Source organism: Oncorhynchus mykiss, chromosome 30, assembly GCF_013265735.2.
Source record: "Oncorhynchus mykiss isolate Arlee chromosome 30, USDA_OmykA_1.1, whole genome shotgun sequence".
NCBI classification, from domain to species: Eukaryota; Metazoa; Chordata; class Actinopteri; order Salmoniformes; family Salmonidae; genus Oncorhynchus; species Oncorhynchus mykiss.
This window is the reverse complement of record NC_050570.1, coordinates 23,554,170-23,581,827: the sequence shown is the minus strand read 5'-3', so window position 1 is coordinate 23,581,827 and position 27,658 is coordinate 23,554,170. Positions and strand designations below refer to the sequence as shown.

The window sequence follows — 27,658 nt, the reverse complement described above, 5'->3', positions numbered from 1 at the left end:
ACATACATTCAATTAGTATTTGGTAGCATTGCCTTAAATTGGTTCACTTGGGTCAAACTATTCAGGTAGCCTTCCACAAGCTTCCCAGAAAAGTTGGGTGAATTTTGGTCCATTCCTCCTGACAGCTGGTGTAACTGAGTCAGGTTTGTAGGCCCCCCTGCTCGCACACACCTTTTCAGTTCTGCCCACAAATCTTCTATAGGATTGAGGTCAGGGATTTGTGATGGCCACGTACTTTGGTGCGAAAAGTGCAAATCAACTCCAGAACAACATCAAAGGACCTTGTGAAGATGCTGGAGGAAACAGGTACAAAAGTATCTATATCCACAGTAAAACGAGTCCTATATCGACATAACCTGAAATGCCGCTCAGTAAGGAAGAAGCCACTGCTCCAAAACCGCCATTAAAAAAGCCAGACTACGGTTTGCAACTGCACATGGGGACAAAGATCTTACTTACTCTGGTCTGATGAAACAAAAATATAACTGTTTGGCCATAAGCATACTTTAAGGACAACAAAGTCAAGGTATTGGAATGGCCATCACAAAGCCTTGACCTAAATCCTATAGAACATTTGTGGACAGAACTGAAAAAGCATGTGTAAGCAAGGAGGCCTACACACCTGACCAAGTTACACGAGCCCTGTCACTGGGGAAGCTTGTGGAAGGCTACCTGAAATGTTTGACCCAAGTTAAGCAATTTAAAGCCAACGTTACCAAATACTAATTGAGTGTATGTAAACTTCTGACCCACTGGGAATGTGATGAAATAAATAAAAGCTGAAATAAATAATTCTATCTACTATTATTCTGACATTTCACATTCTTAAAATAAATTGGTGACCCTAACTGACTTTAGACAGGGGATTTTTACTAGGATTAAATGTCAGGAATTGTGAAAAACTGAGTTTAAATGTATTTAGCTAAGGTGTATGTAAACTTCCGACTTCAACTGTATCTATGCAATATGGTAGCCTAGCCTATGAAGATGTCAACAACCATTAGAAACAACATGCAACCTGTCCATAGGATCATTTTAGTGAAGCAATGGGTGGCTGACACTACATTTTAACTCCAGTGAGTGTAGGCCTATATGAAATGTAGATCTGTGTAACCAGTTATTTATATGGTCAAATATACAGGCTAGCATACGAATTATGGATTAATAGGGCTACATGAATTTGCCTAACTTCCTAAATTAGCCTACATCTCTTTCTGTCTTCACTGTTCCCTACTTTCACAATTCTCCACTGGCATCACAGAATAAATGGCCTGAGTAGCCTCTCGCTCTCCTTATTTCTCTTGAACTAGCCTAGCCCAATGCGAGTCCCAATAGCAATATTTGGTTGAGCAATTTTTTTTAAATTAGGAGAAGAATCACTCTTGCTTACTGAATATAACATTGGCTACACCATTGGCAATGAACTGGCGGTAAATTATGAATGACAAGAGCGCAGGCTACGTGTAGCTCAGATGTGAGGTGATCACATAGGCTGGTGGTGATACATTGATACATTGCAGCACTGATGCAGTATATAAACGTAGCCTACACAGGAGAGACAGAGGGAAATCCATTAATTCATTCACACAACAAGCCTGTCTTTTGCAGAAAATGTGTTCCATTGGTCGATAGACAGGAAAAATAGGAAAAACTGCAAAACGGTGAATGTAAACCAGGAAACAACACACTATACCCTCCCCTGTACCCAATTTAAAAAACTACACAACCCTCCCCTGTACCCAATAAAAAAACTACACAACCCTCCCCAAAGCAAAGAAAAAAGTTACTCACTCCTCCCCCATTTTGGACCCCCCCTCTCCCTAAGTAATTTTAGAACCGTCCCTTATTGAGCAACAGTGATGGGAAATCATTTTTTTTCAGAGGAAATAAAAGCGAGGAGCAACAGGATTTTGGTCAGAGTCCCAGTTCTCTTTGGCAGTCCAACCTGGCCTGAGTTTATTTCAGCTTCCTGCAAAGCTTCAATGGGAGGGGATGGGAGGGGATGTTTATTGGAGAAGAAAAACAAGGAAAGGCTTTAAGGAAAGGCTAATTAAAGTGGACACTAATGAATGCACCTCTTGAATACTTTGTTGGCTTCCCATCTAGCTCATATTATTACCAATAAAGTATGTGCTTGATAGTAATGATTCAGAATATATCGAATGTCCATGTTGCCAGGCAGCATCAGCCCATTAAATGCAGTTATACTAACAGCCTCTAGGGGCAGCAATGTTTCCTTATACCTCAGCAAAAAGGTTTATAAGCAGTACTGCATATGACATCTCATATTACATGAGGCATATATACTCCCTCCCTGAAATGAACCAGGCCTCCTTTGCTAATTTGATCAGCCATGCTTAAATCCAAGTTCCCCGCATTAGACAAAACGTCACTTAGTTGGCACACAAGTAAAGCTCATCACTCTACATGACACACAATGTACAACTGTATACATGTGCAAGACGTCAAGGCAATTACTAACTACTCCCAATGCACTGCAGGCTGACAGTTATGGCATTAGAAGTTAGCCTACTGTGAGTGGGCAAACTGCAGATGCTCAGGGCCAATCAACAGGATGGTCTCACTTAGTCAGAGAGAATAACTCGCATAGCAGCACTGCTCCATCAAATAGGCCTACCTGAATAGAATGTGTTGATCTTCAAAAGCTCTTTCTCACAATTCTGGAAAAACTTCTCCTCAAACTTGGCGTAGTATCTCTTGACAGTGTCTTCATCTGTGACTGGAGAGGGAAAATATATATATATATATATAGAGAGAGAGAGACCGAGAGAGAGAGAGAGAGAGAGAAAGGTCAGTTTTCAGAGAAGAGGTACATTAGCTGCTTATCATAACAATATTCAACAAAACCACATTATGTAACCAATCAGAAACAATTCTATTTTTTGGGTGAGATATAAAAAAGAAACAATACAGAACATACACAAACATCAAATACATCAGACCTGCCCAGACCCACGTGCTCACACCCCCATCTCCAGCGCCCACATCACTCTCCGCCACATGGCCTCAAACTGCACCATGTTGTTTCTCTCCGTTGCCCGCGCACTGTCAACATTTAGAAAATAAACCATTTGACATTTCCATTGTGTTAACAACGGAAGATTGGTTGGTTTTCAGTTTTTAACAATACGTTTTTTCAAGATGAGTATCTCACTGCACCCTCTTATTCCATGTCTTGAAATATTCAGACAGACGGATTAAAAGTACATTTACATTGTAATACTTCTGACAGTCAACTTTCTAACTCCGCCCATAACATGTGGACTTTATAACATTACCAGAAGGCATGGACTATTGAGTCTGTCACGTTCTGACCTATTTCCTTTGTTTGGTATTTATTTAGTATGGTCAGGGCGTGAGTTGGGTGGGCAGTCTATGTTTGTTTTTCTATGTTTTGGGGCATTTCTATGTTTCGGCCTAGTATGGTTCTCAATCAGAGGCAGGTGTCATTAGTTGTCTCTGATTGAGAATCATACTTAGGTAGCCTGGGTTGCACTGTTTGTTTGTGGGTGATTGTCTATGTCAGTGGCTTGTGTAAGCACAGGTCTAATTTGTAGCGTCACGGTCGTTAATTGTTTTGTATGCAGTGTCAGTACTTTCTTTATTAAAGATTTACCATGGACACTTACCACGCCGCATTTTGGTCTTCCGATCCATCTCGCCTCTCCTCTTCAGATGAAGAGGAGGACGATCGTGACAGAGTCGTTGTTAGTTTTACACTTAAGACATGACTCTGCCGTTGTGCTGTAGAATTTGTGTATTTTGTCTTGTATAATAAATTCTATACATTAGTTTACACTGGATTAAGCATAGATTTTCGTTAACTGTAATTCCGTTACTTATGTTCCAACATTCCCTCCATATTGTGCCAATATCAGGTCTTTTTAAGTCTTGGTTCCATCAGCTTATATATTTTTTTCTAAGAGTGTCAGTTGGATAGGCTTTTAGATATGAGAAACAATTCATGAACACAAACCATTATGGAAACCAGCTTTTTGTGCAACAGTTCATGAATATGGTAATTGTAGACCGAGAGGAATGTGAGCATTTTTGGGGAGAAATACAGGTATCTGTTGGACTCATTCACATCCTTCAGGCTGATTCTCCTTAGACAACAATCCGTTTTAAGGATTGTACAGTACAGTGAAATGCCTTTCTTGCGAGCTCTAACCCCAACAATGCAGTAATCAATAACAACCTCTAACCTCTGGCGGGCAGAGATAGACCGAGAGGGGTGAAGGAAGTAATTCACAGTGTATAAATAATTAAAATGTTAGGAACAAGCACAGGGCGGCAGGTAGCCTAGTGGTTAGAGCCAGTTGGGCCAGTCACCGAAAGGTTGCTGGATTGAATCCCCGAGCTGACAAGATAAAAAATATGTTGTTCTACCCCTGAGCGTGGCAGTTAACCCACTGTTCCCTGTGCGCCGAAGACGTGGATGTCGATTATGGCAGACCCTGCACCTCTCTGATTCAGAGGGTTTGGGTTAAATGCGGAAGATGCATTCAGTTGTACAACTGACTATGTATCTTTGCTTTCCCACTGGCTCAGCTCTAAATAAGGGCACCTTTGATATGGTTAAGGATTCTGGCTGAACCAGGCTGGGTAAGGAGTCTGTTCAGTAACCTCTCCTCCCTCCTGTGTTATGTTGTTTTAATCTCACAGTCATCCGCCACACAGTGTAACCCAACACCCCTGTGAGTTGCCCGGGGGATTCCTTCCTCTGTCTGCATCCCCCGCTCCCCCACCCCCTCCCCAATGGCAGCCAAGAGGACCAGGGCCACAGGGCGCTGTCCCAAGCCACAGGTCTACACCACAGGATCAACAGGCTATAGTTCTAATGCTTCATAGTAACCACATCCCATCAGTCTATAACAGCTGGCAATATTTGACAGTGATCCTGAGAGTAGAGAGTCACAGTGTAAGAGACAGGCCTCGCCTGCTGGGACTGAGAAAGACAGATACAAAGATGATCTGCACACTGAGAGAATGTGCTTCTCTATATCCTCTCTCTGCTAATAAAACACTTATTATTTTTCAATGATTATTCATCCCGATCACTCTCTTATCAATGTTAGCCTGTCCAGACTTGCGAGTTGACACCAGTACTGATGCATCATTGATGTTCTATCTAAATGTCACAGCGAAGGATACATCACACTATCCATCAGTAGGGTAAGAATAGAAATGTTAGCTAGCCTATCATATGAATTTACCCTTTGATGCAAGTTGAAACCTTTAGATGGAGAGCCATTCAATTATTTTCTCGGTAATAAGAAAAAGATGCCCAAGGCTGTAGGCTGTCGATATCCCTGCTCTATTCACCTGCAAGGAGAGCGAGAATGCAGGGAGAGACTGATTGTGTTCGGTAAAAGGCAGTTAAAATGTTCCTCAGAGCCAGCAAGGAAGTCAACGATTTATAGCTTTGCAGGAAAAATGAGAAAAATATCTGTATATTTAAAAGTACAGTGCATTCAGACCCCTTGACTTTCTCCACATCCTGTTACATCACAGCCATATTCTAAAAGTGTGTTTTTCCCGTCATCAATCTACACACAATATCCCATAATAACAAAGCAAAAATAGGTTTAGATTTTTTTTCTCACATTTATTAAAAATAAAAAACTTAAATATTACATTTACATAAATATTCAGACCCTTTACTCAGTACTTTGCTGAAGCACCTTTGGGAGCGACTACAGCCTCCATTCTTCTTGGGTATGACGCTACATGCTTGGACCGCCTGTATTTGAGGTGTTTCTCCCCTTCTTCCCATTTCTCCCAGATCCTCTCAAGCTCTGTCAGGTTGGATGGGGAGCATCACTGCACAGCTATTTTCAGGTCTCTCCAGAGATGTTCGATTGGGTTCAAGTCCGGGCCCTGGCTGGGCCACTCAAGGACATTCAGAGACTTGTCCCAAAGCCACTCCTGCATTGTCTTGGCTGTGTGCTTAGGGTCATTGTCCTGTTGGAAGGTGAACCTTCGCCCCAGTCTGAGGTCCTGAGCGTTCTGGAGCAGGTTTTCATCAAGGATATCTCTGTACTTTGCCTCGATCCTGACTAGTCTCCCAGTCCCTGCGGCTGAAAAACATCCCCACAGCATGATGTTACTACCACCATGATTCACCGTAGGGATGGAGACAGGTTTCTTCCAGACGTGAGTTCAATCTTGATTTCATCAGACCAGTGACTCTTGTTTATCATGGTCTGGGAGTCCGTTAGGTGCCTTTTGGCAAACTCCAAGGGGGCTGTCATGTCCCTTTTACTGAGGAGTGGCTTCCATCTGGCCACGCTACCATAAAGGCCTGATTGGTGGAGTACTCCAGAGATGGTGGCTTTCTGGAAGGTTCTCCCATCTCCACAGAGGAACTCTGGAGCCCTGTCAGAGTGACCATCGGGTTCTTGGTTACCTGCCTGACCAAGGCCCTTCTCCCCCGATTGCTCAGTTTTGTCGGGCGACCAGCTCTGGTGGTTCCAAACTTCTTCCATTTAAGAATGATAGGTGCCACTGTCTTCTTGGTGACCTTCAATGCTGCAGACATTTTTTTGGTACCCTTCCCCAGATCTGTGCCTTAACAATCCTGTCTCGGAGGTCTACAGACAATTCCTTCAACCTCATGGCTTGGTTTTTGCTCTGGCATGCACTATCAACTGTGGAACCTTAGACAGGTGTGTGCCTTTCCAAATCATGTCCAATCAATTGAATTGACCACAGGTGGACTTCAATCAAGTTGAATGGAAACAGAATGCACCTGAGCTCAATGTTCGAGTCTCATAGCAACGGGTCTGAATACGCATGTAAGTCTTTTTTATTTGTATTTTTTTTATATACATTTGCAAAACATACTTATATCCATTTTTTTCTTTGTCATTATGGAGTATTGTGTGTAGATTGATAAGGAAAACAATTAATTGAATCCATTTTAGAATAAGGCTGTAATGTAACATGTGTGGAAAAAGTCTAGGGGTCTGAATACTTTCCAAATGCACTGTATAATACATTTTGATGTTAATCATACTCAGTGGTTGGAAATGTTTCAGAATTCATTTTATGAACTGAAATAGTCCCAAGGTGCTGGCACACTAAATATGTCCCCTTTATTGAAGTTCAGCCTATCCCCATGAGAGAGGCATCTTGCAAGTCCTGATTCTGCATAAAAACAACATAACCAACATAATGACTTGAACAAAGGAAAACAACAACAGCCATGTTCAACTTTCTGAACTGAGCCTGAACATAAGGACTGAGATGCCCTTCAACTTATCTTAGCTGGGTCAGAAAGAGAGAGAGAGAGGTGAGACAGACAGACAGACAGACAGACAGACAGACAGACAGACAGACAGACAGACAGACAGACAGACAGACAGACAGACAGACAGACAGACAGAGTGTGCTGTAAAACAGCTGCGATCAGTGGGGCATAGCCAGTGTTGTGTTGAGGAGGTCAGGAGGGCGTGTGAGTGCCCAACAGTGTGTATCCACACTGCACCTCCCATTCCGTCTGGAGGAGAGGAGGATGAGAGGACACAGCTACCTATCTGAGGGATGGATGTATGCTCTGCCCAAGCCTCAGAGAATTTCATGACTCACTTCCCAATGACACTGCAGTCACAATACATGTTGGGCCAGGAAACAATCAAGGGAGAGTTCAGCCATTTTACGTCGTCTGGCTGGCAAGCTATCGCTCCTCCCAGCACAGACTGGGGTAAGACTCAAGTGTAGAGAAAAAGCCTGTGAGAATAGGGGACTGCAGTACTGCTTCAAAACAAGGTCAAAAACAAGATCCCAAAGGAAGGGGTCATAGAACACTGGGAACCAGTCCACATAAAGGGGGAGGCAGATGACAAATAAGACGGAGAAATAAGACGCATGTGGACTTTTGATGAAATCAGCCTAGAGGATGTTATGAGAAGAAATGGAGGAGATGAAAGCCTAGACAGAAGGGTAGGGAGAGGGCTGTGGAGTGACCCCTCGCCCCCCTCTCTCCCCCCGCTGACGCTCTACTGAGGAGCCCTGCTGGACCCCAGGAGACCGTGAGTGTGTGTGTGTGATGTGTTAGAACAAAGGAGTGAGAGGCAGCTCTGCTCTGAAACAGCCCTGTAGCTACACATTATTCACCAGGCGTCCAATGCAAAAACGTCTCTATAACCAACATTCCAGCCTCATGTGCTTCACCTCAACCTTTTCCAAAGACTCAAATCTGCATGAATCAACATAATTAGGCACCCGGAGTTAGAGCAAAGTGCAAGCTGTCTATGACTCCATGCTAATATATTTTCAACTAAAAGGACGGATATAAATGGACAGCTTAATTGCAGATTAAAAAAAAGACTAAGGCGCAGTGGTTAAGGGCGCTGTATTGCAGCGCCAGCTGTGCCATCAGAGTCCCTGGGTTCGCGCCCAGGCTCTGTCGTAACCGGCCGCGACCGGGAGGTCCGTGGGGCGACGCACAATTGGCCTAGCGTCGTCCGGGTTAGGGAGGGCTTGGTCGGTAGGGGTGTCCTTGTCTCATCGCGCACCAGCGACTCCTGTGGCGGGCCAGGTGCAGTGCGCGCTAACCAAGGTGGCCAGGTACACGGTGTTTCCTCTGACACATTGGTGCGGCTGGCTTCCGGGTTGGATGCGCGCTGTGTTAAGAAGCAGTGCGGCTTGGTTGGGTTGTGTATCGGAGGACGCATGACTTTCAACCTTCGTCTCTCCCGAGCCCGTACAAGAGTTGTAGCGATGAGACAAGATAGTAGCTACTACAACAATTGGATACCACGAAATTGGGGAGAAAAAGGGGTAAAATTAAAAATATATTTTTTTTTTTAAATACTAAAATAATAATAATGATATAGAGCATTTATTCTCATTTATCAAAGATGTCTGTATTTGTTTGAATCCAAGCCCTTCTCTCTCACCGTATGGGGCCTCGTTATTGCACCACTGGCTGGTGAGGAGACAGCCCAGTCCACTCATACTCCAAATGTATCATCCTCCCCAGTGTCCCTCTGACGGACAATTCTGGAGGGCTTCCCCTGAGCTCATTACCCTCTGAGTGGTACTGTGGCACAGCCAACAGCCCTCAGGGTAACCCCTCCAGGCAGCCGACTGCAACCCCCAAACAGCATTCTGCTACAAAAACCCAGAGCCACAGAGAGCAAACAAGCTGGGTCACACCAAAGCTGGCTCCACCGGCTATCAGTAAATGGTATCCTGCAGCAGTATCGGCCCTGACATTACAGGGATGAGGGAGCGCTTAGGTGGTGTGTGTGTGTGTGTGTGTGTGTGTGTGTGTGTGTGTGTGTGTGTGTGTGTGTGTGTGTGTGTGTGTGTGTGTGTGTGTGTGTGTGTGTGTGTGTGTGTGTGTGTGTGTGTGTGTGTGTGTGTGTAGCGCAAGCAGTGAGATGATGATGGAATTCCTCCTAGGAGACTAATAGTTCTGTCCCTGTGGGCTCAGTGTGAAGATGGATGTTCTGGCTGACTCCTTTAGTGGTTGATTGTGTTGGTTTTACATCCGCATTTCACCTCTCTGTCAGCACAGAGCAGGATTCTACTCTTTCTTTTGAGGTAAGCTCCTTGTTGTTTTGTCTATATATAGTGACATGATGGAGCTGTGAGATTTGTACCCTTTTAGCCATGACAGAGTGTCTCATGGAGGACAGGCTGGGCAAGTTGTCTTTTTTTTCCCCGTTTATCTTCATGGTTTCTTAGCTCTCTTTGTTTCAGTGGATACTGGATATAGCATTTCCGTTTGATTAAGATGTGTTAACAAACGCTGCGAATCATGGACAAGTGCCTGAAGGGGATGGGGTATATTATGCACCATAGTCCCAGTACACGGGGCGTTCCCAGCCTGCATACAGCCATTACCACCATGTTTCAACTGACGCCCAGGGCAGTCACAGGAGGGAAGTGAGAAAAGTGTAAGTGCTTTAGAGCAGTCAGGAAAAGAAAAACACAATTATTCTGTAGTAGAGGGATGGGTGAGTAGACTCTGAGTGTTTGCGAGTGTTTGATAGCATCTAAACCTACACAAACCATTAGCAGCCACATTTACAGAGCTGTGATGAATTCTACAGTATGTTTTACTGTAGGACGAGGTTCAGCACTATGGACAGCTCCTGCTCCAGCTAAGCTGCTGTTGGTATGACCAGAGGCATCATGCCCATAGCGGGCACAGAGTAGGGGCATGTTCCCCCTGAGATTTTTTTAAAGCATAATAAGCATTAATAATTAAGCATAATGATTATGGTTATAGATTGCATGAAAAAGTTGTTTCAGGTGTTTAAAAAATGCTAAATTCTCCAATTTACGAACAACCGCCCAAATCAAATCAAATTTTATTTGTCACAGACACATGGTCAGCAGATGTTAATGCAAGTTTAGCGAAATGCTTGTGCTTCTAGTTCCGACAATGCAGTAATATCCAACGAGTAATCTAACCTAACAATTTCACAACAATAACCTTATAAGCACACAAGTGTAAAGGAATAAATAAGAATATGTACATAAAAAAATATATGAATGAGTGATGGTATAGAATGGCTTAAGCAAGATGCAGTGGATGGTATAGAGTACAGTATATACATATGAGATGAGTAATGTAGGGTATGTAAACATTATATAAAGTGGCATTGTTTAAAGTGGCTAGTGATACATTACATCAAGATGGCAAGATGCAGTAGATGGTATAGAGTACAGTATATACAGTGGGGAGAACAAGTATTTGATACACTGCCGATTTTGCAGGTTTTCCTACGTACAAAGCATGTAGAGGTCTGTAATTTTTATCATAGGTACACTTGTGAGAGACAGAATCTAAAACAAAAATCCAGAAAATCACATTGTATGATTTTTAAGTAATTCATTTGTATTTTATTGCATGACATAAGTATTTGATACATCAGAAAAGCAAAACTTAATATTACAGAGATCATACGTTTCCTGTAGTCCTTGACCAGGTTTGCACACACTGCAGCAGGGATTTTGGCCCACTCCTCCATACAGACCTTCTCCAGATCCTTCAGGTTTCGGGGCTGTCGCTGGGCAATACGGACTTTCAGTTCCCTCCAAAGATTTTCTATTGAGTTCAGGTCTGGAGACTGGCTAGGCCACTCCAAGACCTTGAGATGCTTCTTACGGAGCCACTCCTTAGTTGCCCTGGCTGTGTGTTTCGGGTCGTTGTCATGCTGGAAGACCCAGAACCGACCCATCTTCAATGCTCTTACTGAGGGAAGGAGGTTGTTGGCCAAGATCTCGCGATACATGGCCCCATCCATCTTCCCCTCAATACGGTGCAGTCGTCCTGTCCCCTTTGCAGAAAAGCATCCCCAAAGAATGATGTTTCCACCTCCATGCTTCACGGTTGGGATGGTGTTCTTGGGGTTGTACTCATCCTTCTTCCTCCAAACACGGCGAGTGGAGTTTAGACCAAAAAGCTCTATTTTTGTCTCATCAGACCACATGACTTTCTCCCATTCCTCCTCTGGATCATCCAGATGGTCATTGGCAAACTTCAGACGGGCCTGGACATGCGCTGGCTTCAGCAGGAGGACCTTGCGTGCGCTGCAGGATTTTAATCCATGACGGTGTAGTGTGTTACTAATGGTTTTCTTTTGAGACTGTGGTCCCAGCTCTCTTCAGGTCATTGACCAGGTCCTGCCATGTAGTTCTGGGCTGATCTCTCACCTTCCTCATGATCATTGATGCCCCACGAGGTGAGATCTTGCATGGAGCCCCAGACCGAGGGTGATTGACCGTCATCTTGACCTTCTTCCATTTTCTAATAATTGCACCAACAGTTGTAGCCTTCTCACCAAGCTGCTTGCCTATTGTCCTGTAGCCCATCCCAGCCTTGTGCAGGTCTACCATTTTATCGCTGATGTCCTTACACAGCTCTCTGGTCTTGGCCATGTGTGTGGATAGGTGTTTTTTTATAGGTAACGAGTTCAAACAGGTGCAGTTAATACAGGTAATGAGTGGAGAACAGGAGAGCTTCTTAAAGAAAAACTAACAGGTCTGTGAGAGCCGGAAATCTTACTGGTTGGTAGGTGATCAAATACTTATGTCATGCAATAAAATGCAAATTAATTACTTAAAAATCATACAATGTGATTTTATGGATTTGTGGATTTGTTTTAGATTCTGTCTCTCACAGTTGAAGTGTACCTATGGTAAAAATGACAGACCTCTACATGCTTTGTAAGTAGGAAAACCTGCAAAATTGGCAGTGTATCAAATACTTGTTCTCCCCACTGTACATATGAGATGAGTAATGTAGGGTATGTAAACATTATATCAAGTGGCATTGTTTAAAAGTGGCTAGTGCTACATTTATTACATACATTTTTCCAGTGGCTGGAGTTGAGTCAGTATGTTGGCAGCAGCCACTCAATGTTAGTGATGGATGTTTAACAGTCTGCTGGCCTTGAGATAGAAGCTGTTTTTCAGTCTCTCGGTCCCAGCTTTGATGCACCTGTACTGACCTCGCCTTCTGGATGATAGCGGGGTGAACAGGCAGTGGTGGTTGTTGTCCTTGATGATCTTTTTGGCCTTCCTGTGACATTGGGTGGTGTAGGTGTCCTGGAGGGGAGGTAGTTTACCCCCGGTGATGCGTTGTGCAGACCTCACTACCCTCTGGAGAGCCTTACGGTTATGGGCGGAGCAGTTGCCGTACTAGGCGGTGATACAGCCCGACAGGATGCTCTCGATTGTGCACCTGTAAAAGTTTGTGAGTGTTTTTGGTGACAAGCCAAATTTCTTCAGCCTCCTGAGGTTGAAGAGGTGCTGCTGCGCCTTCTTCACCACACTGTCTGTGTGGTTGGACCATTTCAGTTTGTCCGTGATGTGTACGCTGAGGAACTTAATTTTTTTTTACCCTCTCCACTACTGTGACATCGATGTGGATAGGGGGGTGCTCCCTCTGCTGTTTCCTGAAGTCCACGATCATCTCCTTTGTTTTGTTGACGTTGAGTGTGAGGTAATTTTCCTGACACCTGTCACGACTTCCGCCGAAGTTGGCTCCCCTGTCTGTTCGGGCGGTGCTCGGTGGTCGTCGTCACCGTCCTACTTGCCACTACCTATCCCTTTTTTGTTTGTCTGTTGGTTTTGTCTTATTAGTTTCACCTGTGTGTATTTTAGTTTAATTAGCGTCCTTATATATAGTAGGTTGTCCCGCCCTTGTTTTGTGCGGGATTGTTTTTTGTTACTCTGTTGTATGGTGGTTTTCGTGTGTGTATTCTCCTACTATTTTGGTCCTGTGTTTGGGCTGGTCAATTGTATGCGCCCTGTGTGTTGGCGTGACCGTTTTTGTGCGCCGGAGAATAAATTGACAATCTACTGAACCCTGCTCTCTGCGCCTGATTCCACCCACCACTCCTAGTATCTCGTGACAACACCACACTCCGACGGCCCTAACCTCCTCCCTGTAGGCCGTCTTGTCGTTGTTGGTAATCAAGCCTACCACTGTAGTGTCGTCTGCAAATTTGATGATTGAGTTGGAGGCGTGCATGGCCACGCAGCCGTGGGTGAACAGGGAGTACAGGAGAGGTCTGAGAACACACCCTTGTGGGGCCCCAGTGTTGAGGATCAGCGGGGTGGAGATGTTGTTACCTACCCTCACCACCTGGGGGGCGGCCCGTCAGGAAGTCCAGGACCCAGTTGCACAGGGCGGGGTCGAGACCCAGGGTCTCGAGCTTGATGACGAGTTTGGAGGGTACTATGGTGTTAAATGCTGAGCTGTAGTCGATGAACAGCATTCTCACATAGGTATTCCTCTTGTCCAGACGGGTTAGGGCAGTGTGCAGTGTGATTGCGATTGCGTCGTCTGTGGACCTATTGAGGCGGAGTGGGTCTAGGGTGTCAGGAAGAGGGGGGAGGTGATCTGGTCCTTGGCTAGTCTCTCAAAGCACTTCATGATGACGGAAGTGAATGCTACAGGGCGGTAGTCATTTAGCTCAGTTACCTTAGCTTTCTTGGGAAGAGGAACAATGGTGGCCCTCTTGAAGCATGTGGGGACAGCAGACTGGGATAAGGATTGATTGAATATGTCCGTTAACACACCAGCCAGCTGGTCTGCGCATACTCTGAGGACGTGGCTGGGGATGCCGTCTGGGCCTGCAGCCTTGCGAGGTTTAACACGTTAAAATGTTTTGCTCACGTCGGCTGTAGTGAAGGAGAGCCCGCAGGTTTTGGTAGCGGGCCATGTCAGTGGCACTGTGTTGTCCTCAAAGCGAGCAAAGACGTTGTTTAGTCTGTCTGGGAGCAAGACATCCTGGTCCGCGACAGGACTGGTTTTCCTTTTATAGCCCCCAGGCCATCCTCACGTACTTTGTGCCCCCTCAGATTTTTGGGGTGCATGACGCCCCTGGGTAAGAGTCAGTTTGGTTGGGAACACCTCATTGGTTGTTACTGGAGGAAGCAGTACCATATTAGTCTACCTCATGAGAAAACAATACAACAATACGCCAGCAACCATAAATCCACTCTAAAGCTCTTGATATCCTGTTGACCTTTATGGAGGTCAGAAGTGAAAGAAATAAGGGGACCTGAACAAAATGCTCTATATCTGAATACAACATGTCTAGACTTACTGCCTGTTGTGTTTATTCCATACCTTCACAAAGAAAAACAATCTGGGCTTTAATAATACATTCTCTGAGAAAAACAAGTTGTGGTGTATTCCCTTGCAGGTTGCATAACTGGCGGGCAGCGCTTCACGTTTTCTGGTTTAAATACATAATGAGGGGCACTAGCATCTTCTCTAAACCTCACTCAAGTCCCCCCCTCCTTAGATGGTGGTCCCTAACCCACCCCATCAAACCTCTACATAAATCCTTCATGTTAACCCCCATGTGGTGATGAGCAAACATCAGCTCTCCGCCATGTCAGAGGCTCTAACCCTCCGTGAGCTGTACACACACACAGAAAGAAACATGAGGTGTTGTGGGTCACAGGTAATAATGAAGGAGAGGGTTGTTTACAAAAATCATATTGCATAATCTACTGGAAGCCTTTGTTTTCTAGTTGAAAATGGATGCATCTGTGTTACACTTTATGCCCAAGTCCACGTTTCTTTCCATTTTTACTGAACATCTTCTTAGTGTCCCGATTATCACAGTGATTGTGACAGAAACATGGAGTATGACTGGCCCAGAAAACTGTGGGTGATGTGTTCAGACTAGAGGTCGACCGATTATGATTTTTCAACGCCGATACCGATACTGATTATTGGAGGACCAAAAAAAGCCGATACCGATTAATAGGCCGATTTATATATATATATATATATATATATATATATATATATATATATATATATATATATATATATATATATATATATATAGATATATATAATCTCGTTCCCTTTATATATATTTGTAATAATGACAATTATAACAATACTAAACAAACACTTTTATTCTAACTTAATATAAAACATAAATAAAATCGATTTAGACTCAAATAAATAATGAAACATGTTCAATTTGGTTTAAATAATGCAAAAACATTGTTGGAGAAGAAAGTAAAAGTGCAATATGTGCCATGTAAGAAAGCTAACGTTTAAGTTCCTTGCTCAGAACATGAGAACATATGAAAGCTGGTGGTTCCTTTTAACATGAGTCTTCAATATTCCCAGTTACGAAGTTTTAGGTTGTAGTTATGTTACATCTCTCGTCGGAAGGCATGGAGCAAAACGCAGCGTGGTAAGTGTTCATGATTATTTATTACTCAAAAACACTCAAACAAAATAACAAAGTGAAAAAATGCACCTGACAGAAACAGTTCTGTCAGGTGCAGACACTAAACAGGAAATAACTACCCACAAAACACAGTTGGGAAAAAGGCTGCCTAAGTATGATTCCCAATCAGAGACAACGATAGACAGCTGCCTCTGATTGGGAACCAAACAAAGAAATAGAAAACATAGAAATAAAGAAATTAGAATGCCCACCCTAGTCACACCCTGGCCAAACCAAAATAGAGAATAAAAGCCTCTCTATGTCCAGGGCGTGACAAGTTATTATAGGAATTTATAAGACTATTTCTCTCTATACCATTTGTATTTCATATACCTTTGACTACCTTTGACTAGATGTTCTTATAGGCACTATAGTATTGCCAGCCTAATCTCGGGAGTTGATAAATCATAAACAGTGCTGTGCTTCAAGCATTGCGAAGAGCTGCTGGAAAACGCAGGAAAGTGCTGTTTGAATGAATGCTTACGAGCCTGCTGCTGCCTACCACCGCTCAGTCAGACTGCTCTATCAAATATCAAATCATAGACTTAATTATATTATAATAAACACACAGAAATACGAGCCTTAGGTCATTAATATGGTCAAATCCAGAAACTATAATTTCGAAAATAAAATGTTTATTCTTTCATCAACCATGTGTAGTTAACTAGTGATTATGTGAAGATTGATTGTTTTTTATAAGATAAGTTTAATGCTAGCTAGCAACTTACCCTGGCTCCTTGCTGCACTCGTGTAACAGGTGGGCAGCCTGCCATGCAGTTTCATCGTGGAATGCAATGTAATCGGCCAAAATCAGTGTCCAAAAATGCGGATTACCGATTGTTATGAAAACTTGAAATCAGCCCTAATTAATTGGCCTTGCCGATTAATCGGTCGACCTCTAGTTCAGACCAGTGATATTATCATCTCTTATTGTCCTGAAGGTGTAGTCAGGGGAGACAACATGACATGGATTCCTCTCTGAGCCTCACAGACACACACAGCTATAAGAGCCCCAGTCATTTTCCACTTCATTTAAGCCATGTAATGATGCCTCATTGTTGTTTTATCACCCATATCCTTCTGGCATCATTATTACCTTAGCTGAAAGTGCAGTTACTGCCACTATATTATTTTCTCTCATCTCGTTCCCTTCAACCTGACTTCAATCATTTTAATGGAATGGAAGTGTACCAGAGGTAGCTATAAAATACAAGAAAAGCTCTAGTCTTATGGGTGCTGTGAGGACTCTTCGACCTACCCGAATTAGACAGGATCCTTTTCATATCTTATCACCTAATTGTATTGAATTGAGGGAGTGGGTGGGTGTTCTCCTGTGCTGCCTCAGCTGGCATTATTCTCAGGTTTCACCCTGTCTGACGAGTAAGGAAGACTTGTTTTTGGGGAGAAAAAAAGAAAGAAATAGAAGAGAAAAGAAAAAGAGAGAGAGAGCACTCCCATAGAGCAGTTCTTCCTTGCAAGTTGACGTTTATTTGGGATGAATCTCGTCCTGGAGGCAAGATGATGGAGGGATGGCCAGAGAGCGCGAGAAAGAGAGAGCGAGAGAGAGCACTCACACAGAGCAGTTCTTCCATTCTACCTACATCCTCTTGTTCCAGGCATACAGGATAAAAAGAACATGAAACAAAAACCTGGCAGACAGTGTCCCAACACCAACCCAACACCTCCTCCCACTCTGCTTCCTTCCTCTTCCCATTCCCCTTCCAGCCAGAATTAATTCCACCAGTCATGCAGCTGTGGTGCCAAGAGACCATTAAGAATCCACATTAACTAGGCTAGCCTGCCAGGCCCAGAGTGGAGTATCAACCCGAGTAAGGAGGGGTATAAATAAAACAGTTTGCTAAGTAAGCAACTCAAACTGAATCAAACACAGTTGTAGTCGTAAGAGGCTCACCACTTTGAGAGAGGTGTTTGTTTATCCAGTGCATCGATAAGTGTGTGTATAAGCGTGATTGCGCCTGCGTGTGTGTCTGTGTGGGTTGAGGTGGATTGCCGGCAACCTGCAGGTATTGCACCAGTTGAATACATTAGTGGCAGGAAGGAGCCAAGACCAGATGGGATATGAAATGATCTGAGGGACCAAGAGGGTTATATCATGATATACTACACCAGCTCAGTGAGACAGAGAGAGACACAGGGAGAATGAATCATGAAACATTCACCAGCTCACTACCTAATAAAACCCACTGCCACAAACTAGATTATGCTGGAGGTGTTGAATGTCTATTTATTGCCATGTCTTTAGAGAAGTGAAGAGGGAATATTTCACAAACAGTCCTAGCAGTTGTTGATTGTGCTGAAAATAATCCCTTCCTTTGAATTGAATGTAGTGAGAATGTTAGACGAAATCAGGCGATCCCTTTTGCTACAGTACTGTAGTTTAGAAGCGATGTCCAAGGTTCTGAAACTTTCTGCATTTCAGATAAGAAACAAGCCTGACATACTGTACAGAATAAGTTGCCTCTGTTGTACTTTCAGGCAATTTCTGTACCATAATAGGAATGAACGTCAAAACAATGAATTAGAGACAAATTGGGTTATCTCCTCTCAGGCATAGAAGGATCCTTGAATGTATCCCTTCAATGAAGTCTACATCCCTCAAACCACATTAAAGCTACGATACTAAACCTCAAGGGAAGTTGGTCAAACTTTGATTATAACTTCTTAAATATTTGACCATAGTAAACCTTTCACAATAGCTTTGAACCAATTACCTTAGAGAGTATATAGCCTCTTATAGCCTCTATAAGTCAAGACAATGGATAATCAGAGTCTGACAACAAGATCCTTCTTACAATGTGGGTAATTTATTCCACATTTATCAGTACCATGTTACTACTGTAATTGTTTGGGGGACTCCTGAAGTGGAAACTACCATCTAATTCTGAGTGTGTAGGTCTGCGGCTCGATTCCCCACTGCCCTACTCTGCTTTGCTCTGCGTTGCCCTGGATTGTTTCCATCATCACTGTGATAAGGCCGGAGAGTAACAGCATTTAAAGCACTGCAGAAGAGACTGGGACAGCCTAAAAACACACCACTTCAATACAGCTAGTGACTTCTTCCTACCAGGTTAGGAGAACTTATGCAGCAGGTTAGGATAATTAGGTTAAGGTTAGGAAAGGGGTTAGGGAAAATGCTTTCCTAACCTGCTACGAAAATCCCTTCGGGCGAAATGGCGTGTTTTTAGGCAGTCCCAATAGAGACTAAGTAGTTTAGACCAAGCGAATCATTTAACAGTTGAGGTGAGGGAGAAGGATGGAGACTGAGGGAGACGGAGGGAGGAGGGAGACGGAGCTACAGTGAGGCCACAGAGGAAGTAGACCACACCATTCTCCAGCCAAACAAAGAAACCCACAGCACAGGAAGCATATTGACTATGGGCTGCTGGGAAATGTAATAATTTAGCTAACAGGGCATTACATTTCCTCTACTTACTGTGTTCCCCCTGTCCTCATAGGGCTACAAGGGTCAGAGGCAAAAAGAGGGAGTGTTGGACTAGAACTGAACACTACAACTAAACACAACTAGGCTAACTGGTACTCCCTGTATAAACAGTGCCTTCAGAAAGTATTCAGATCCTTTTACTTTTTCCACATTTTGTTACTTTACAGCCTTGTTCTAAAATGTATTACATTGTTTATTCTCCTCATCAATCTACACACAATACCCCATAATGACAAAGCAAAAACATTTATTTTTTTTGTGCTAATTTACTCAAAATAAAACAGAAATAAACATTTACGTAAGTATTCAGACCCTTTACTCAGTACTTTGTTGAAGCACCTTTGGCAGCAATTACAGCCATGAGTCTTCTTGGGTATGACGTTAAAAGCTTGGCACACCTGTATTTGGGGAGCTTCTCCCATTCTTCTCTGCAGATCCTCTCAAGCTCTGTCAGGTTGGATGGGGAGTGTCGCTGCACAGCTATTTTCAGGGTCTCTTCCAGAGATGCTCAGTCGGGTTCAAGTCCGGGTTCTGGCTGGGCCACTCAAGGACATTCAGAGACTTGTCCCAAAGCCACTCCTGCGTTGTCTTGGCTGTGTGCTTAGGGTCATTGTCCTGTTGGAAGGTGAACCTTCGCCCCATTCTGATGTCCTGAGGGCTCTGGAGCAGGTTTTCATCAAGGATCTCTCTGTACTTTGCTCCGTTCATCTTTGCTTCAACCCTGACTAGTCTCCCAGTCCCTGCCGCTGAAAAACATCCCCACAACATGATGCTGCTGCCACCACCATGCTTCACCATAGGGATGGTGCCAAGTTTCCTCCAGATGTGAAGCTTGGCATTCAAGCCAAAGAGTTTAATCTTGGTTTCATCAGACCAGAGAATCTTGTTTCTCTTGGTCTGAGAGTCTTTAGGTGCGTTTTGGCAAACTCCAAGCGGGCTGACATGTACCTTTTACTGAAGAGAGGCTTCAGTCTGGCCACTTGGTGGAGTACTGCAGAGATGGTTCTCCTTCTGGAAGGTTCTCCCATCTCCACAGAGGCACTCTTGAGCTCTGTCAGAGTGACCATCAGGTTCTTGGTCACCTCCCTGACCAAGGCTCTTCTCCCCCTTGCTCAGTTTGACCAGGCGGCCAGCTCTAGGAGGAATCTTGGTGGTTCCAAACTTCTTTCATTTAAGAATGATAGAGGCCACTGTGTTCTTGGGGAATTTCAATGCTGCAGAAATGTTTTCGTACCCTTCCCCAGATCTGTGCCTCGACACAATCCTGTCTCGGAGCTCTACGGACAATTCCTCCAAACTCATGGCTTGGTTTTTGCTCTGACATGACATGCACCGTCAACTGTGGGACCTTATAAAGACAGGTGTGTGCCTTTCCAAATCATGTCCAATCAATTGAATTTACCACAGGTGGACTCCAATCAAGTTGTTGAAACATCTCAAGGATGATTAATAGAAACAGGATGCACCAGAGCTCAATTTTGAGTCTCATAGCAAAGAGACTGAATACTTACATAAATAAGGTATTTTCAGTTTTAGTTTTTTTTTGCAAAAAAAAACAAAATATTTGTTTTCACTTTCTCATTATGGGTTATTGTGTGTAGATTGCTGAGGAAATGTTGTTATTCAATCAATTTTAGAATAAGCCTGTAACGTAACAAAATGTGGAGAAAGTAAAGTGGTCTGAATACTTTCCGAAGGCACGGTATAATATATTTGTATTATTATTCATTGGAATGGGCTCGTAAGCAAGCATTTCACAGTGAAGTCTACACCAGTTGTTATCTGCCCTCGCTGACTTAGTAGACGTCCTTACATCTATCTTAGCCTTGATAAGATCATGCTAAAGTTGTCACCGTATCTTGATCCTTCGTTATCACAGAGACTTTTTTTAGAGCACATCAAACATATCAGGGTTTTTGTAAGTCTCCTATTTCCCTGTCTGTATCTCTTCCTCCCTCTCTCTGTGGTTCAGAGCCCTGTAGAGGCTGGCATTGTTGATCTGCTGATGTTGTTAAGTGTTATCTCCTGCGCTGACAGCCAGAGGAAGTTTGGCCCAGACCTCACCCTGCCTGCTCACAGCTCTACATGCAGCGGCTCCTTGAAGACTAGGGCCCTCCTTTATTCCTCTCCCACACACCTCCACAGGTAAAGGCACAAGGAAAATTCAGGCTGATAAGAGTTGATTGAAGGGCTCACTGGCTACGGTCTGTCACTCTGTTCTCTGTCAAGCAAAGGAATGGAACTTATGAAGAAGATTGAAATGTTTACCTGCCTGGACGTTTCACAAAGTTTGTAAAGTTTTCTGGGATTTGTTTACGATTTAATATTTGAAACTGTGTGTGTCCCTCTAAACGTCAATTCTGCAACAGACTCATTGAAATACAATTATAGAACTGTTGTACACATACTAAATAGAAGTACAGTGATTATTGCGTGGATGTAAATATACAGCTACAATACGGAATTCAAATGGAAATACTTTTGTTCGGCATTTCATTTGGCACAGTTCCCTTTATCATTTTATCTATTTCAGATAATATCGGCTTTTATTCGTTTGGTACTGCGCCAATGAAGAAAGAAGATACATATTATTGTCTCAGCATGCACAATCATGGATAGCAGAGCTCTTTCACTCAAAACAAATAGGACCAAATCTAATCAAAGAGACAAAGTATTACAAGATCATTTTTTAAAGAAAAAAACACTACCCTGCAGAATAAGTCCAGTCTCGGTTGCTACAGAACTAAGTCTCAGCCAGGCGGCTAGAACAGGCAGGACTGTGCTTTCAATTATTTTAGACAGAGGTATATGCTGGCATGATAATAAGACAATGAACACTTTCCCTCTCCTCCCCCGTGGAGCACTGCAACGAAGCTCCTCCCCCGTGGAGCACTGCAACGAAGCCTGTGAATTAACAGGACTGTCACTGCATACATCAGTATACAGCACTGCACTGCCAGCATGAAATCAGGTGGCCTGGTCTGCCTTTGGAAACAGCCTCATCCCTTTTGAAATGTCATGGTATAAAGAGCTGAGGGATGAGGCAGTGAGGCACACGCTGCTCTCTTCAGGAGAGCTGGAGCTGACCCATACACTGTACCATGCTACACCGACCGGCACAGACCCCAGACAATATGGCTCCACATGCCCGACGGCACAGCTCTCTGACTCCACATGTGTCGCCGTAAGAGGAAGCAGGCTGGGGCCTGGGAAATGGAGGGGAGGTAGGGGGGAGATGCCAAGACTCATCAGAATAGTGTTCTCTCCCAGCAGATGTCCAGAGTCTGGCAGTGTTTGCCAACTCTCCACAGACACCAGCAGAGCAACACAGAGAGGAGAGAAAGCCTGTTCTGTCCTCTATCCGCTATCCGAGCTAGCTGTCCTAACAGGGGACTGCATGCCTACATTTCCATATGTGGAGAAACTGCATCTATCATCAGGTCTGAGGACATTTAATTATATATCAAATGCAGGGAATAATGTATGATAATATTGTCAATAATTAAAAATAAAAAGTAAACATTTTCACTGGCCGATGACTGAGAGCAAAGTCCAATAACTTAAACTGTAGCAAAAAATAAAGCTAAACTTTGAACTGGGCAAGATAATGGTTTGGAGGTGTAGTGTGCACACTTGGACATATCTTTCCTGCAAGTGATGGGTTGACATATGAGATTAGCCCCAGTCTGTAATGAGATCAGAGTCCAGTTAGAGAGCAGTTATTCAACGGAACACAGAAGCTCTGCAGACGCTGACCCTACTGCCAATCCCCTATGGATCAATCTCATTACTGTAGCTCCTAAATATCTCAGGATTTTTTTTCTAATATTCAGTTATAAAGCTGTCATGTTTTTATCTCCTATTTAAAGGTTCATTTAATAGTGTGTCATTAATTAAAATGTCCCCATTACATTCTATTACTGTGTGGATCATGAGGGGGTAATCATTAACTTGGAGCAGAGAGAGGACCAGTGGTGGAGGTCTGGGACTAACTAGACTAATAGGACAACCCCAAAACCCCATTCCCTCTCAATAATGCAATGTCTCATCCGCATTTCCTCTGTGTTCAGATCCCTTGTCTGATTGGAGGATTTCTCCCATAAACAACTGCATTAGGGGGGCAGGTCTATTGGTTCAAGCCTCATTAGGGACCGCCCGCCAGGCTTACTAACACAACAATGTTCTCATCTCATCAGACAGATTGATATTAATAGCCAACCCTTTTCTAAGACACGCAGTGAGGATCAGAACCGGCTGGCTGTCCTCTTGATGTCTCATTTACCACCCTGATGGATGTTTGACTGAGAGAAGGCCGTCTTCCCTCTCTCCCTCTTTCCTATGCTCTGCTTCTCCCCTGTACTGTGCACTCAGGTGGAAGGGATAAGGGCGGTGTTCACACAGCTCTGCATTCAATGGAAAGCATCGCTGCTACTGCCGATGCTGCTGCGATGCAGACTGAACACAGTCAACACAGTGGACACAGTTCATTAAGCCACATCACAAGGCTGGTGATTCATTTCACGAACATATTTCATATGTCTAGAGCAGCGGCGGTCAGTGCCATTTAAGATGAGGGTAGACTTTAAAAAAATAATTATGAACATGGCCTTATTTCTATTACAGCATATAGGATGACTATCATTCATATTCCATTCACCCAGTTCAATGTAAGATCGTAGTTCAGGCTACTACATGATACTTACATTTTCCCTATACCCATCATGAGGTTGCTACAACCTAGCCTATGAATGAAAGTCTACAACGTAAGTGCATACAGGTAGAGAGAAAATTTGAGGTGACAGAGAGAGGCACATGGACAGACAGCCTTGCACACTCTTGCCTGCATCTAGCTGATCTAGGGTGTATTCATTAGTCCAACAGTTGCAAATGAGAGTTTCTATAGGACAAATCCAGGAATATTTATCCCCGTTTCGTTCCGTTTGCTTCCATTTAAGAAATGTTTCAACAGAATCAGCAGACTGAATAGACCCCTGATCACGCATATCCTCGTAGAAATGCCCTGTGTTAGGTTAGTTAGGATCACCACTTCATTTAAGAATGTGAAATGTCAGAATAATAGTAAAGATAATTATTTATTTCAGCTTTTATTTCTTTCATCACATTCCCAGTGGGTCAGAAGTTTACATACACTCAATTAGTATTTGGTAGCATTGCCTTAAATTGGTTAACTTGGGTCAAACGTTTCAGGAAGCCTTCCACAAGCTTCCCACAATAAGTTAGGAGGAATGGGCCAAATTTCTGGTGTAACTGAGTCAGGTTTGTAGGCCTCCTTGCTCGCACACACCTTTTCAGTTCTGGCCACACATTTTCTATAGGATTGAGGTCAGGGCTTTGTGACGGCCACTCCAATACCTTGACTTTGTTGTCCTGTTGCCATTTTGCCACAATTTTGGAAGTATGCTTGGGGTCATTTACCATTTGGAAGACCCATTTGCGACCAGGCTTTAACTTCCTGACTGATGTCTTGAGATGTTGCTTCAATATATCCACATAATTTTCCTACCTCATGATGCCATCTATTTTGGGAAGTGCACCAGTCCTCCTGCAGCAAAGCACCCCCACAACATGATGCTGCCACCCCCATGCTTCACAGTTGAGACGGTGTTCTTCGGCTTGCAAGCATCCCCCCTTTTCCGCCAAACATAACGATGGTTATTATGGCCAAACAGTTATATTTTTGTTTCATCAGACCAAAGGGCATTTCTCCAAAAAGTACGATCTTTGTCCCCACGTGCTGTTGCAAACCGTAGTCTGGCTTCTTTATGGCTCAGCGGCCTTTCAGGTTATGTCGATATAGGACTTATTTTACTGTGGATATAGATACTTTTGTACCAGCATCTTCACAAGGTCCTTGGGATTGATTTGCACTTTTCGCACCAAAGTACGTTCATCTCTAGGAGACAGACCACGTCTCCTTCCTGAGAGGTATGACGGCTGCATGGTCCCATGGTGTTTATACTTGCGTACTATAGTTTGTACAGATGAACGTGGTACATTCAGGTATTTGGAAATTGCTCCCAGGGATGAACCAGACTTGTGGAAGTCTACAATATTTTTTTTCTGAAGTCTTGGCTGATTTCTTTTGATTTTACGATGATGTCAAGCAAAGAGGCACCGAGTTTGAAGGTAGGCCTTGAAATACATCCACAGGTACACCTCCTATTGACTCAAATGATGTCAATTAGCCTATCAGAAGCTTCTAAAGCCATGACATAATTTTCAGGAATTTTCCAAGCTGTTTAAAGGCGCAGTCAATTTACTGTATGTAAACTTCTGACCAACTGGAATTGTGATACATTGAGTTATAAGTGAAATAATCTGTTTATCATTTTTTGGGGGAAAAGATGACTTGTGTCATGCACTAAGTAGATGTCTCAACCGACTTGCCAAAACGATAGTTTGTTAAGAAGAAATTTGTGGAGTGGTTGAAAAAAACGAGTTTTAATGACTCCAACCTAAGTGTACGTAAACTTCCGACTTCAACTGTATCTAAGAATGTGAACACCACATTAGTACAAACTTTGAATACAAATGCATGGAACAAATCTCAAAGTTTTCAAAAGGAAATACATGCACAGTCTACTTTGTCCTTGAATTTCATGTGAATGTGCTGAAAGAATATGTTGATTACATTGAGTAGAAATATAACATTCTTTTCCCCTTTCTGAGAAACAGTTTTTGATTAAAATAATAATACAGCCGTCACTTGGCTGCCTGCCAGGAAATAGCTGTTCCATTTTAGTGGGTTCACTGGGACTGACATTATCATCATCATCTCGCTCTGTGTGCTCCCCCGGATGGTGTAGCCATTAGCAACCATCTACAGGAGTGAGGCTTTTCCACTGATGCGGCCAACTGCTTTCACATGAATGTGTGCACATGCATGCGAATGAGCAGGTGTCCGTGGTGTGTTTGTGTGTCAGTGGCGTACTGCAGTTTGGCATGGGACCCTCTGCCCAATTGTTTTCCTATATAGTTTTAAGGGGAAACAGCTGCAATTCTACACATTTTGCTATGGGGAGAGAGAATTATGTGCACTTTTATAGCCAATCTAAAAATCTAATAAAAGTGTATTGGTTGTGTACTTATTTAATTCTACACATTTTGCAATGAGGCTGAGAGAATTTTGCATTTTAAAACTAATTTCCTGTAATTCTAAAACGATTTGCCATGGCTTATGACATGTTCATATGCTATCTGGGGAGGGGGGCCGATCCAGGATCCTGGGTGTGTGTGCACCTGCGTGTCGGTGTGTGTGTGGGTAGGGTTGAAGGAACATGATTGAGAGGGTCTGGGGGATTGTTTCAGATTGTATATGATGCGTTTCTGTTTCAGTATAACAAAAAGTCCCCAATTTGATCTGAGATAAGGCATACATCCATAATAACTACATATCTTGACAGAAAGGAGACAACAACAAAAAAAATCACTCTACTTTCACAGGAACTCCATTGAAAAGAAATCTGCACACTGCAAGCAGTCAGCAGAAAATAGTCAATGGGCGTTGATTAGGCGAGTCAGGTACCTTGTATTGTATGGCAAGCAACACCACTCTCACTATGCCTCACCATCAATACAAAACACTCCTGTTATGGCTGGAATAGCTCATCTCACTGAGGGGTGAAAAGAGCAGCACAAATGATTGCGGTGAAATGAGATGGAGAACACCCTAAAACATGACAAATACTGCATTCATAGGATAGACATGCTGCTGTGAGAGTGGTCATCACAAAGGGGTCCACCAGTGACCGTTCCCTTTTCTTCAGGCAGAGTGCGTAGGTACAGTAGGACTACATGTTGGCACGGTTATATGAACATCCTTTTAGACTGAGCCTTCTACTGGGGAATCATGTGTAAGAAACAACAACAACATACTTTTCCCATATCAGTTGGGGATCTGAAGCAAACTGAGAAACCTGGATGGAGTAGCTAGGAGAGCTAAAGATAAGACTGCCATTGTGCTCAATCAGCTTATAGAAGGATATTGTTGATGCAGTATAACACAGGACCATTTCCTAATGACTCTGTCTATGGGTTAACTGATCTCTAATCTCTGAGCTGTTTGCCTTTGTTTCCACCGGGAGAGGTAGAATCATGTGACACCGCATGGGCGTGCCTATGTGAATCTGTAAATTCCCTTGGGGGATGTGTGGGGGCGGGGCGTGTGCATGCAGAAGAGAGGGGGAGGTTAATAGGGTCTGCATTATTGCATTAATCATGGCAGTAATAAAAACACAGAGAGCTGATGGAAGAAGCAATCCCCCTGAGGTAGTCGGCTCTTTGCGAATCTCAATCTCCCCAGCCAGGGGGATCAGCAAGCTGCCCTCTCCACTCCTCTCCTCAGCCAGGTCCTGGGAGATCAGCCTCCCTGCCATACCAGCTGATTGATGTGACAGACACAGCCCTTCCATTGGAGGCTGGGAGC

The 27,658-nt window shown here is 43.5% G+C and overlaps 1 protein-coding gene across 1 annotated transcript in view; it reads right to left on the bottom strand.

Moving 5' to 3' along the window:
* Nucleotides 1-27,658, bottom strand: part of LOC110521578 (xenotropic and polytropic retrovirus receptor 1 homolog) — a 95,939-nt gene that overhangs the window by 24,680 nt on the left and 43,601 nt on the right. The window contains exon 3 of the mRNA XM_021599217.2: nt 2,639-2,740. Within this exon, the coding sequence (XP_021454892.1) occupies nt 2,639-2,740 (102 nt within the window). The remainder of the gene's footprint in view (nt 1-2,638; nt 2,741-27,658) is intronic.